Here is a 13,718-nt window from a genome sequence, read left to right on the forward strand (position 1 = left end):
GTTGATGAATTGCATTGTTGATTTGGTTGATGAGTGTGATTGGCAGGTGGGTTCTTTGTAAAAGCGGTGAATTTACGAATTTTTTTTCCGGATTTTTGACCTCATGAGGTCGCAAAATCAACCCAGATATTAATAATTTTCGACCTCGTGAGGTCGAAATTGTACTAAAACAATCATAATTTCGACCGCACGAGGTCGAAAATGCAGGCACGATTTTGAATTTCGACCTCATGAGGTCGAAATCTGGCAACAATATTGCTAAATTTCGACCTCATGCGGTCGAAATTATGAATTTTTTTATTTTTATTTTTATTTTTTATTATATTTCGACCACAGAAGGTCGAAAATTTTAAATAATATTTGCGTAAAATAATATTTTCGACCACATGCGGTCGAAATTTTTTATTAATATTTAAATAAAAATAACTTTTTCGACCTCATGTGGTCGATTTTTTTTTTTTTTAATTTAGGTAGAAAACTTATTTCGACCGCGTGTGGTCGAAAATTTTCGACCACGTGAGGTCGAAAAAAATTTCACCCTAGCTGTTAGCGACCATGCCTTGCGGTCGAAATTTTGGTCGAAAATTGGCCTTTTTCGACCGCGCGTGGTCGAAAATTTTGGTCGAATTTCACTGTTTTTTTAGTAGTGTGGGGACTATTGAGTCCGGTTGTGATATTGAGATGTGGGACTATTGAGTCAGATTATAATAGCGGAAACTATTGAATTCGTGAGATCATTCATATGATATCATCGATGTGCGTGTGTTGATATGGATCTGCCAGTCTTGAGTCACCAATTTGGTACTTCCGTTGCGATATGCACATTGATTGTGCAAAGTTGGCCAACTGAGTTAAAAGTGGTTTTTGTGGTTGAGTCTATACTGTATCAAATACTCACTGTAGTCCATTTTCCTTATCATATTTTTTTATTTTGTACACCATTTAAAAAAATATTAATTAAAAAAATAATTTGACTAAATTATCCTTGTCTATTCCTTGATCTCAATTTAATAATACTCTCTTCCCCCCCCCCCCCCCCACCCCAATTAATCTCACTCCACATTGAGTAAGGATACATATGAAAACTAATAATTAAATATATTTTGATTTTTTAAAACGATAACTATTTTGAACCATCTATTTATTATGTAATAACAACAAGTAAAATACTAAATCGTAGGGACTAAAATTTTAAAAAGAAGCAGAAAAATGGAAAATGAATTCTATAAACATTTGGCCAAAACTCTTGAGAAAATGAAATACTATACACGCGTCTCTTTCGTCCAAACTCCAAACACCCAAGCATCTGTCACATACTGCGCCCTTGGAATAACAAATTTCACAATTGATTCTCGTGACTCGTGACTAGTAATTAATGAAGCTGAGCACAGAAAACGTCGTTTTCATATGCGACCTGGTCGAACATTAGTTGTTGCATGTTCCAGTACTCTCGAATTGTCACCCCAATTGCAACAGCCAAGTAACTCGAAACATGTGAGCTATATAAATGCAACAGGACTGAAATTAATTACTCCTTTCATCCCATATTATTTGTTCACTTTCTCCTGTATGCGCCTCTTAAAAAATTATAAATACAAGTATATTTTTAGCATATTATTCTTATCTCTCTTCAAGATATTGTGCTCTGGTCAATATTAATTACTTTAAAAAACAACTAATATTAAGAATAAAATTAAAAAAATTTAATTAACTCTATCTTGATCTTGTAAATTAATAAGTATTTTAAGATAGATATTTTTAATAATGTGAACAATTAATAAGGGATGGAGGGTGTAGCTGACCAGTGCATGGATCCACTGGACTGGAGGTAATTAAATGACAACACCTGCACCTTGAAATGATCTACTCCTTTAGCTGATGAGTGGACTCCACTGGTCATTGCATGCATTAATCTGAAGAGTCCCCATGCATGCAGAAAGAAACCGTAAGATGCATGCCTTGGGAAATGAGCAAAGAGCCTGTTTGGATTGGCTTATTTAAGAGTTTTTAAGCCAAAATAGTTTTTAAGCATTTTTTTTATATTCGGGTAAATTAAAAAAGAAAAAATTTAAGCATTTATTTATAAGTCAAAATATAAAAATAAGTCAAAAGTCATAAATTAAAATTTTTAACTTATGACTTTTGACTTATAAGTCAAAATCAGACAAGTGAGGGATGGCTCAGTGGTAAAGCACCTCCACCCACCACCAGGTTCAAAATCATTTGGAGGAAGTGTGGAAACACTATAAATCTAAATGGGTGGGAAAAAAAAAAAAAAAGTCCTTCAGAAAAGTCCCTTCGTCTGCCCACTTTAATTTCGGGTAAGAGACTCATTCAATTTCCACTATTAACCGTTTTTGGCAGTCCCTCTGTCTCAAATTATTTGTTTGGTGATTAAAAATAATTGTATTAAATTATTTATCATTTTAGAAGTTCAAGACACAATAATTTACTTCTTTGCCATTTTATATTTAATAAGATTTTATCATTAATCAAGATGATACATAAATAGAGTTAATATTTAATGAAGAGAAATTATAATTTAGACACACATATATATATAAAGTTAGTCAAATACCCCTTTTAGTTATATCTTAAAGGACTTTTAAAACAAAAAAGTAACAAATAATTTAAGACCGACGGAGTAGTAATATCTCATGCACATAGCTTCAATATTTCCCAACACGTGTGAAATATGTAGATTAAGTTGTCAGATGGTAACGTTACTTTCACATTTACTACTTCTCTGATCCATTTTAGTTGCCATGTTTTTCTTTTACACGCTTCATAAAAAATATTAACTAAAAAAAATAATTTGACTAAATTTTTTCTATTTATTTGTTATTTTAATTTAATTCTACTCTCTTTTCACCACGTATTAGCCTCTCTCTCTATTTACTGAATACAGATAAAGATGAAAAAGTATTTAATTAAATCTTGATTTTCTAAAAAATTTGAATCATCTATATTTAATAAGAACGACATGTAAATTGGACCGGACGGAGTACTATCAAAATTGCTCCATCAATCAATTAAATGGAGTAGCAGGTAAAAGTAATAAATTCATCATAAAACGTCATGCTTTTAAATTCGTTAGTTTTGTTCGTTTCTTTTATATTTATTATACTACTAATTATGCTCCTTCAATCAAATTGAGTTAGGTTAAAGTATTTAATTTTTTATGGTATATGTGGTCCCTAAATTATTGTTTCTTTTTCTATGTTTGCTCCTTATTTTATTAAAGATAGCACATTTAGCTTCAAAATATCTTTAGTTCTAATCTAAGTAGAAGCGATATAGCATCTCTCTTAGATCAGCAAGTAATGTTACATAATATTGCTAGTTGGAACGGGAAAGATAGATGGTTTTGGACTAATTAAAGGCAAAAAGAGGCTTGGCTTTGTTGTTACTCGACTCCTGGTTCATGGTGGGTAGAGAAGCATAAAAGAGGCTGGAAAAAAAAAATCATAAAGGAGTGGCGCTTGATTAAAATAGATTAGATTTATTGGGTGTGTGAAAACAAATATTTACATGAAAACTAAAAGAAAAAAACACTTACAATAAATTATTGGATATTTTTAATGATGTGAAATTTTTTAAAGGAATCATACGGACTTGATCTAAAACACGTAATGTTACATCATGTTAAAGAGTACCACTGAACTGTTTTAGTCCAACAAAAGATATAACAAGCAATGATTCAGAGAGATGAGTATGAGATGACAGTGTGGACCAGACTTAGTCTCTCTGTTGTCAATTTGCTAGCTTCAACCAAAAACTTTGAAAAAGCATAGACAAAAAAAGAGTCAGCGGGTTTGGCTGGCCATGAATACTCAGTACGTTGATGTGGTGGCACGCAATAATCTTCAAATTAACCTGTGAATGCTGATGGATCATGTGAAATTTAGTTTAAAGAGGAAATTGTTCGATTTGTGTGAATAAAGTCTCATAAAAAAATAAAAAAATAAAAAATGGAAGCCACTTACAAAGTACCGAATACTTTTAATAGTGTCATGAGGTCTTTTGAAGAAAATATTGCACAAACTTTTGGTAAATGAGAATAATATTATACTATGTTAAGACTTAAGTGTAATAACTTAATTTTTAAATAAGGGTTTAGTTGATAATTTTAGCTAAAAGGAATTTAAAAGAAAAGAAATTCGTAATTAAAATTAAAGAGAAAATAGAAAAAGAAGCAATTTAGTGGGCCAAGCCCAAAAAGGAAAAAAAAAAAGGGGGGGGGGGGGGGGGGGGGGCTTTAAAATTCTGATGGCTAAGCCATCAGACGTGAATCACTAAATTGCTGAAAGGAAAAAAAAAGGGGGAAACGTGCCAACAGAAGGAGAAAAAAAACAGTGGGACAAAGGAAAAGAAAGGGAGAAAAAGAAAGGAAAAGAGAGGATAAAAATAAGAACTTTCATCCCAAATCATCAAGGTAATGAATCTAATCTTTTATTTAAGTTTATTACATAATTATGGGTGAATCTTTATGGTGAAAACAGGGATATTTTGAGGAATTGAGAAAGTTTAGGCTGTGGTTCTTCAACCAAAATCATTGATTTGAAAGGCAAATAGCGTCGGATTTTAGACTTACATATATCGTTGGAATCCTCTCGTTAAGGCCTTTTCGAAAACATAAGTCTTGTCGGGTTTTGAACACATTGACCCAGAGGCGTTTTTCGTCCTTTAAAATTTGACTTTAACCGTTTAAGCCTCTAAAAATATAGAAGTGGTTTACCCTAAGGGTTTTGACAATTCTAAATCCGTTTTTGTGTAGTTTGAGGCAATCCGGAGACTCGAGAACGCAGTTTTGAATTATTGGGAAGTGTGCTTGAATTGTGAATTCGAGGTAAGTGAGACTTTAAGCTTTGGGTACTTGCTTTTCAAAACCCGTTTTAAAAATATGTTTTGTGTTACACCTTGGTAATTTCGTGACGTTGTGTCGTGAATGGACTAACGTCGGTCAAGGCGGACACGAGACCTTCACGACTATAAGAGGGTGATTGGCAACCTTAATGTATATATGATAAGATTCTTAGGTTATCGGACTTGGCGAAACTAGGCTCGTTATGAAAGTGAAGTATAAGTTATGTTTGGGAAGGATTTCATGGGTGTCGAGCTAAGGAATGTTTAGCAAGGATTTAAGGACGAGTTATAATGTCCGTTGGATCGTGAAGGAGGTGTTGCACGAGTACCAAGAAAGTTCCATAAGGATTCGAGATCAAACGAAGCGACGAGAACGAAATCGGAAAAACTGGGGATTATACGGCCGTACATACGGACCGTATATTTTATAAGGCCCGGATATCTGGCCGTAGAACCCTTCCAGTGAAGGGTGAATTTTCTGGAGATTCTGGAAGGAACATACGGTCCAATATACGGACCGTATAAATTGTACGGACCATATATTGAACCGTATATTCCGGGTCGGGTCCGAATTTTATTTTTATATAGGCACGGTTTTCCCTTCTTTTTCCCACTTCTCACTTCTCAAACACTCTCCAAACCTCTAGAATTTTCTCCATACCACACTAACACATATCTAAGGAGGGAAATTAAAGAATCAAACACCAAAAGTTAGTAGAATCAAGGGTGTAAATGCTTCCGAAAGATTGATAGAAGTTGGAAATCTCCTTGGTAGTCAAGTGGAGTTCTTCTCAAGTGGAGTATTTTTATCCAAAGATCATCCTTACATAATCAAGGTGAGTATTACAATTATTTCATGTTAGTAAGGGTGTTGAGTAGTTGAAGAATTGGAATTATGAACAAGTATGAAGTTGTATTATAGCTATGGTCATGGTGAATTCCGGAAATGGGTTTAAAGGTCAAATAATGTTTAACTTGAGGGAATTTGCGTATTATGATATTATGGATGTTGTTGTGTTGTTTGGAAGTTGTTTGGTTATATGAGGAAAAGTTGTCGAAACAAACGAAATGCTACCCAATTTTCGTTAGCCTTATCCGCTTTAGTTTAAACTTAAGTATGCCTTCAACAATCTAACTTTCATACGAACCCTCTTATATGTAGAATTGAAAGTCGGAAGGAGAGTTTTAGTCGACGTCGTTAAGGAGATACAAAGGTATGTGAGGCTATCCCCTTCTTCTTTCAAAGGCATGACCCCTACATGTTGATTCTATATATGTCATTCTCTATATTTTACTCCTAGAAATGCCAAAAGCTTATAGTTACTAAAGAATCTTACAATGACTCCAATTCGAAAGATTTTCGAGCTTAGCATTCTAAATAGTTTCCTGACGTGACTGAGTGGGCTATAAAGCATATAGCCACTGCTCGTGTCTAAGTGAGCTATATTACATATGGCCCCAGGCTATAAAGCATATGGCTTCAGCTTATGTCTGAGCTCTATTACATATGGTCGTAGGTTACGTCATGGAGCACCAGACACGATCTAATGATGATGACGTCATAATGCACTCGGAGGTTTACGACCTTATGTCACTCCGAGAGAGCGCACTTTTATTTGGGCTCTCATGCATGCTACGTATATTATATATGCTATAGAAGCATAGCCACCTGACCAGCTGGCCTATTATGATATTATCCCGGACGCGGGCTATATGGATAATGGATCGGGCCGTACGTTCCATGGCAATATATGGATCGGGCTGCACGTTCCGCAGCAATACATGATATGATATGTTACGCGTATGCATGCATGGCTCCGCCTTAAGAGGCAAGCAGTTACCAGCTATCTTTTCACCTTTGTTTTGCCTCCTTGTTCTTCTGTTACTTTACGATAGATGCCTTACATACTCAGTACATTGTTCGTACTGACATCCCTTTCTTTTGGATGCTTTCATACCCGCGGTGTAGACAGGGAGATGACCCGACCTCTCCTAGGAGTCGGACCAGCTTGCACCGAAGCACTTCCATAGACCGGAGGTGCCGTCTTTGATATATTCTTTTGTGTACATATTTGGATATGATGGTGTCCTGTCCCATCTTCATGACCACAGCGTTTCAGTTAGAGGCTCGTAGATACTTGTATGTGGGTAGCAGTTGTCATGTGCCCTCGATGTATATTCTGTACACTATTCTTTTGCTGTCATGAATGCTTGTATATGTGGATATGTGTACATGTTTATGAAGCTTATATGATTACAGGTTAAGACGATAGTGGTATGATGTATGGTGCTCGGTATCTAGCTCCGGGTACCCGTCGCGGCCCTCTAGGCGGGTTGTGACATTTTGTCTGCCTGGTCCATGTGTCGGGGCGAGCGTGTGCTTGGCAGAATCGGTGGTCCTTAAGGCCAACCGCATAAACTTTATTTTCAAATAATCCAAAACTCTCTTTATAAATTATTTTGTGATGTGATATAGCTGTGAGCCATGATATTGGGACATTGTGTATGCTTCCCTTAGCATTGTGTATGCTTTCGATTATATTGGGGCGTTGTGTATGCTTCCCTTAGCATTGTGTATGCTTCGACATATTTGGCACATTGTGTATGTTCGTGGATTCATAGTGTTGACTAATTCTTTAACCGTCACTTATGACGGTTTGTAGTGTAAATTGTGTTGAGATATATAATATATTTGATAAATGTGGTTTGGACCTTGGTTGCTATTATATAATGATATATTCATATGCATAATATTTTTGTGCTTGTTGTGTGTTTGTATTTTCTAACACTTGTTCCAGGGGTATTTGAAGTGGCGGGTCGAGGATCTTACTGGGTTATATTTATGTATAACTCACTCCTTACCTGCATGTCCATGCAGATACTGTCGTTGAGAACGAGGCTGGTAATTGAAGACTTCGTGAGTGGATTCTGTTGCTGAGGTGAGCCACCGCATTGTTCGTGGAGGCAACTATTTCAGCTTTATCTAGCTTATTTCTAGTTATTTCTTTTATTTTGGGTTTACATGCCCGATCTATTAGATGCTCCATGGTCTTAGCGTGGGATGTGGGCTAGAGATTCTTTTTATCTTAGCGTTGGTTGGTTTTCATAAATCGATTATAGATTTGGTTGGCAACTATTTCGCATTTTTATCATTAATAACGTTGTTGAACCTGCACTTATTTTCTTTTAGTGCTTTTGTAAATGATTAAGAGTATGATATATGGTTCGCCTGGCGGGTGGTGTTTGCTGGGTGTCAATCGCGTCTAGCCGGTATTTTGGGACGTGACATTAAGAGTATCTTTAAATTATATAAGGGTCTTCCGTCGCTTGATCTTTTTATTAGAAATGGGTGAACATTCATTCTTGATTTTATTAGAAACGGGCGAAAATATACACACGCCACATACATTAGACATACATTAATTACTCCATAACCAGTAACATACACACATACTTGACATACGACTACAACATACACCCAACATCCACAGATTCCTTCACCAAAAACACCATCATAATTAATGTAATAAAAACAGTTATTCAAAATGATTCAACAAAGAGATTCTCCTGCATCCCGGACTAATAAATTCATCATGATAACGACGTCCTTTAAAACATGATCAGTACTTAATTATCTGGTGATGTGAACGATGAAAGATTCCGTTTCCTTCTTCGAGGCACCACCATCTTTCATGGAAATCTTGATAGCTTGGCTCAACTCGACCACCCTTTGCCTCATCTCTTCCCCGTCAGGGGAATTCATCAAAATTCTCACAGCATTTTCAATTGTATTTGAACTCACCAATTCATCTTTGTGTGCCCACTCCTTCACAACTAGACCAACTTTCAAAACCTTTGTTATAAGCACATCATTAAAGGGATTATCTGAATGGATAGGCCAAGTTGCCATAGGCACTCCCATGGTAACGCTCTCCAAGAAAGAATTCCATCCTGAATGAAACAAGTAACCACCTGTGGAAGGGTGTGCTAGAATTTCTAATTGTGGGACCCATTCTCTCGCGATTATTCCTCTTTTTGCTACTCTTTCTTCAAACCCTTCTGGCAGCTCCATTTTCGAAATGTCTTTTGTCATGTCATTCCCTTTTTTATCTTTTTCTCTTAGAACCCAAACGAAATTCTGCTCGGACCGTTCAAGACCAAGGGCAAGCTCGTTGATTTGTTCAGGTGAGAAGGTGGTTACTGTTCCGAATGAAACGTAGATGACGGAGTTTTTGGGTTGTTTATCAAGCCACTCAATGCATTTGTGGCTTAATATTTTATCAGGCGAGGAAGAATCATCGTCGTGGGTGTGGTTGTGGTTGTAGACAATATTGACATGATTAATTGATGGACCAAGACCCCAGATTGGCTTGTCGCTTCGTTTAGCGAGTGCGTCGAGATAGATACCTGTTGAAATCAAAATAACAACAATGCGCGTCATGCGTAAGCTAATACAAGAAATTTTAAACGGCAATAAATCAGACGATAAAAGATACGTCCTCCGTCCCAAAAAGATTATCCTCTTTTGATTTGGCACAAAGTTTAAGAAATAAAGGAAGACTTTTGAAATGTGTGGTCCAAAACAAGCCTTAAATATTTGTGTGGCTGTAAATCATCTCATAAAGTTAAATTATTTCTAAATATAGAAAGGTGATAATTTTTTTGGGACAAACTAAAAAAGAAAGGAGGACAATCTTTTTGGGACAGAGGAGGTAATATATTAAAAGAGGCATAATCTTTATAAATATGGTTTGGTGACCAAGAAAATCTTTTTGAAGTAAAACACAATTATGATAGAATTTCAATAAGGTAGAAAATTTAAGGCGAATACTAACAGGACCTTCTATATCTCTGCATGTATTGAAGATATCTCCAGATTTAAAGGTCCAATGACGTAGCATTTTTACAAATTCCGACATCTCCTTCTTGTAGCAGCTCTCCATGGACGGCATGTGGGATTGCAAAGGTAAGAACAACTCGTCATCGTCGTCATCATCGTTACTAACTTGCTTGAACAATGAACAAACAGTGAAAGCCGAGATGACGTGGAAAATGTATGTCTCCACATTAGCTATTGAAATCATGCCTTCAACAACTGATAGCATTATGGAGTCATGGATGACCACCACTCTTCTACAACTACTGCTAATTAAAAGTGCACGACAAATTTCGCAGATGGGCCCACCAAGTAGGTTCAAGGATTCAAAGTAGGACAAATAATCTTCCTCATTTGCACAACTATTTTTTTCAGGTATTATAAGGTCGTGGAATTGTATGTTGGGCAATTGGTCGTTTTGTTGTCGAAGCTTTAGTTCATGATTTCGTGCACCAATGCTGACATAGTGAACTGGTATATTATAGGAAGAGATAAGACGGGAAAGGTGGAGAAATGGAGATTGGTGTCCATATTCAGGAAAGGGCACCATGACCACAGCTACATCAATATTAGAGTTGGCAGCCATTGAAGAGACGCAAAACAAATTGAATTAGTTCCGGTTTACGACTCCCTCTATTTAAATCGAATATTATTATTATTATAAAGCTTATAACAAAATATATTACTCCCTCCGTCCCAATTTAATTGTTTAGTATGTCCCAAAAAGAGTGTCTCTTTCTCTATTTAGTAAGTTGATAATTCAAACATCATACGTGACAAATTTATAACCACAAGATTCAAAGTACATTTTAATACATTATACAACATCTTTTTTTTAGGGCTACAAGACAATTAAATTGAGATTATCAACCAGAATAACATTACTTTTACCAAAAGCAACAAAAAATTAAAAGATTATTTTCATTTTTGGTCTGTTGGTGGGCTAGGGGGCTGAAATGAATTTTGTTTTAAGGTTTGGGCTTAGTTTTGGCAGCTTAGGGGAGTGTAGTTGGTGGGCCGAGGTTTAAGGGGCTTTGGTGGGTTTAGGCTACAAGCAAAAGGGCTTGGGCTTTAATTTGAGCCATCTTGTGGTTGAAACTTGGGCTCTTATTTAATGCTTTAAAAGGACACAATAATATAATAGTATGAATAATAATAAATGAAATGCATAAAATAAATATTACTTTATATAACTATATAAATATGTTGAAAAATTGTAATACTTTAAATATTTAAAAATTACATATTAAGTAAATAGAATATGCGGTGTAAGCTATAAGAAAGTGATAATAGCTATAACAATATTAAAAATAATTTAACTATTATAATGACCTTTTTAATCAAAATAGCCACCTAGGAAATAAGCTAGGCGTATAGGAGGGACAAACTTGATTGTCTGCAAAAGGAACTAATCAGGCATCACGGTGATAATCTCAATAACACGAAGAAAAAAAAAAGAAAAAAAAAATCATAAACTACAATAAAAGAAATAAGGAAAAGATAAACTCGATGAATCCACACCAAAATATGCTCCAAAAGTATTTTTCACACTTGTCAGGTCGAACTCCCTTATTTATAGGTTACAATAGTTATATGTATATCGCATGGTAAAACGCTAGACAAAGCCTTCTCTTGTATTTCAACGGCTAGGAATGATCTCGCACCCGCTTTTGTTCATAGTTGTTCTATTGCCTTGAAGCCTAAACCAACTATATCAATCTTATTATATGGTTTCAAATCCAGACACCCAATTATTTTCTTCATTGTAAAAGCTACTCCAGCAGTTACTATTTTGAAAGTTATGAAAGTCCAAAAATAGTAGTATCACCCATGGTTATGACATTTATTTAGATATGTGACACTAATTGATTACACTATCTCCTCGCTAATCACTCATCAATTTTGTAAAATTCAGTGAATTAATTTTTAATTGGAGCTACGAAACGTCAAACTTGTTAAGTGGACTGATACACTACTCTCTTTGTTAAGATAAACAATGGTGAAAGTTGTAAGGATGAAATATTTGGTGAGGGAGGATAATTAGGGATCATCATGAACATTTTATATTTGCTTACTCTTTATCTTTGAACCCAGGTTTAAGAAATTGGATTCAGGCAAAGGTAATATTTTATGGACTCATTTGGTGCAAAGAAAAATGAGATAGCCACATGATAGCTTATTAATCATATTTTAAATTACCGGAGGACTTCATTTCTCTTAATAATATAAATGAGGTAGAAGAACTCAAGGAATTAACTTCTTGCAACACTGATATAGGAAGGTTAATAAAGTTGTTGCCAGTATGATTTTTCTAGTCATATCTTTTTCTAGTCATATCTCCATATACAATTAATTAATTGTACGTAAAATATATCAAATCACACTTAAACTCGGGCGGATCTAGGATTTAAATTTTAGGGGTTCAACCTTAAGATTTTTAGTATTGAACCTATTATATTTTTAAAGTTATGTGTTCATATCTACTATTTGTTAGAGTTTTAATAATTTTTTACACATAAATTTATACTCCGCATCGAAAGTTAGGGGTTCAATTGAACCCCCATTTACTATGCTAGATACGCCTCTGCTTAAACTATACCAAAAATGCCGAGTTCACGCTCAAACTATATAGGCGACTTATTACACACTTGAACATCTAAAAACTGAATTTATTTGCACCCTACAAGGCATTATACCACTTTCACAGTGTGTGATGTTTCATAGGTGCATGCCACGTCAGCGCCACTTGGAAATAAAATAAATTTTATTATTTTAAGTACTTTTTCTTTTTTCCTTTTTCCTTTTCTTCTATACTCATTACAAAACCTCCATTATCACCGGTGGCATATCACCATCCCCAAACCCAATCATCAATTCCATCATCACCATCAAATTTACTAGCTATAAACAAAAATGCCATCACCACCAATTTTACGGCCCACCGTAAAAAGCAGAAAATGAATCTCGATGGTGAGAGAAAAAGAGAGACGGAAAAAAAAGAAGAAGCCGGAATCTGCCGCAAAAATCCAGCCAAGATACCGGAAAATTCTCTATGGGTTTTGCACAAAATTCAACCTTTGCTATTTTCTTGGACCGTTCCTCTCTCTCTCTATAAAATCCTCGCTTGATTTTGCACCAAATTATTCTTTAGTGGTGGTTTTGGTGGAAGGTGATGAAATTGATGATGGTGGTCGTCATTTTTTGTGGTGGCGGTGGTGCTGTTGTGATATTTGGTGATGGGTGTTGAAATAGGTGATGGTGGTGTTGTAACTTTTGGTGATGGAAGGTTTGGTAGTGGTGAAATTGGTAGGGTGGGGTTTAGAGGGGTAGTGAAATCCGTTGTGGGTGTGTACGGATTTGATTTTGGATAGTGAAAAAGATTAAATTGGTGAAGTTGTTGTAACATGCTGAATTTCTTCTAAATGGATTGATGAAGAATTTTGAAGATCGTTATGGATTGATGAAGTTGTTGTAGAGAATTGCGATAAAAAAAAATGAAGTAGAAGGAATGGACGGTGGGGCGTGAAGAAGGCGGGGGGGGGGGGTGTTCTGATCCTTTGCTATAATTTTCGATCGCATACGTGCTTGGTTTTATTATAATTATTTTTTATGCCACGTCAGTTTGCAAGGTGCAAATAAATTCAGTTTTTAGATATTTAGGTGTGTAATAGGTTGCCAGTATAGTTTGAGTGTGAACTCGACAATTCGGGTATAGTTTAAGTGTGATTGATGTATTTTGCCTTAATTGTATAATGATTTTTGAAAGGTACTCATCAAGTTAAGAGGTATCATACATATGAGAGATGACATTTACTACTCTTTCGAGTTTCCACGAGAAAGAAGAGTAATTCATCTATGAGCCATCATAAGTGCAAAATTTGTAGGGATAGATAAAAGTTAATGCACAGACATACTTCACTTTTGTATAAAACAGAGTCAAATGCTTAAAGGAAGAAACAAATAAGAGCAGTTTTCT

General features: G+C 35.4%; 1 protein-coding gene and 1 long non-coding RNA gene across 2 annotated transcripts; one reads left to right on the forward strand and one right to left on the reverse strand.

Moving 5' to 3' along the window:
• Nucleotides 1-4,091: 4,091 nt before the first annotated feature.
• Nucleotides 4,092-7,890, forward strand: LOC132037136 (uncharacterized). Its single transcript, XR_009409783.1, has 3 exons — nucleotides 4,092-4,435; nucleotides 4,778-4,849; nucleotides 7,745-7,890. It is a non-coding gene; the product is annotated as an uncharacterized LOC132037136 (long non-coding RNA).
• A 378-nt stretch (nucleotides 7,891-8,268) lies between these two features.
• On the reverse strand, nucleotides 8,269-10,333 carry LOC132036621 (zeatin O-glucosyltransferase-like). The gene is made up of 2 exons (XM_059426993.1): nucleotides 9,707-10,333; nucleotides 8,269-9,273 (listed from the first exon to the last, which is right to left on the reverse strand). Exons 1-2 carry the CDS (start codon nucleotides 10,326-10,328, stop codon nucleotides 8,498-8,500), a joined length of 1,398 nt encoding a protein of 465 aa, XP_059282976.1. The 5' UTR covers nucleotides 10,329-10,333; the 3' UTR covers nucleotides 8,269-8,497.
• Between the last annotated feature and the right edge of the window lie 3,385 nt (nucleotides 10,334-13,718).

The sequence above is a fragment of the Lycium ferocissimum genome, chromosome 11 (genome assembly GCF_029784015.1).
Source record: "Lycium ferocissimum isolate CSIRO_LF1 chromosome 11, AGI_CSIRO_Lferr_CH_V1, whole genome shotgun sequence".
In the NCBI taxonomy this organism is placed as follows: Eukaryota; Viridiplantae; Streptophyta; class Magnoliopsida; order Solanales; family Solanaceae; genus Lycium; species Lycium ferocissimum.

Bases quoted from the DNA above. Each gene is read 5' to 3' on its own strand.
- LOC132036621 (XM_059426993.1), bottom strand. From the start codon at position 10,328: ATGGCTGCCAACTCTAATATTGATGTAGCTGTGGTCATGGTGCCCTTT. The intron at 9,274-9,706 runs GTCCTGTTAGTA...TGATTTCAACAG, and splicing joins TACATGCAGAGATATAGAAG to GTATCTATCTCGACGCACTC.